This window comes from Cariama cristata, unplaced genomic scaffold (genome assembly GCF_000690535.1).
Source record: "Cariama cristata isolate BGI_N322 unplaced genomic scaffold, ASM69053v1 scaffold18213, whole genome shotgun sequence".
NCBI lineage: Eukaryota > Metazoa > Chordata > Aves > Cariamiformes > Cariamidae > Cariama > Cariama cristata.
The window spans coordinates 1-217 of NW_009607996.1; the positions used below are offsets into that span (position 1 = coordinate 1).

Below are 217 nucleotides of genomic sequence, written 5' to 3' on the forward strand. Positions count from 1 at the left end.
TGAGGGTCGGTAGGGCGATGTTCAGGATCTGCAAGCCGGGAATGTGGGCCTGCGGGCTGGGGTTGCCCTGCGGGGCCGTGCCAGCGGTCAAAACCTGGAGGCCCACGGCGTTCAGGGTAATTCCCGAAGGGCGCATCTGCGGGGCGATGTTTGCGTTTGCCAGGCCCAAGATGTTCACTGTCTCCATGCCCAGCGGTGGCAGAGGCTGCAGGCTGGG

At 65.4% G+C, this 217-nt stretch overlaps 1 protein-coding gene across 1 annotated transcript in view; it reads right to left on the reverse strand.

Moving 5' to 3' along the window:
• Positions 1-4: 4 nt before the first annotated feature.
• Positions 5-217, reverse strand: part of HIVEP1 (human immunodeficiency virus type I enhancer binding protein 1) — a gene marked incomplete at both ends in the record, with an annotated part of 32138 nt that continues 31925 nt past the window's right edge. The window contains 1 exon segment of the mRNA XM_009696971.1: positions 5-217. This exon segment is cut by the window's right edge and continues 15 nt beyond it. Within this exon segment, the coding sequence (XP_009695273.1) occupies positions 5-217 (213 nt within the window).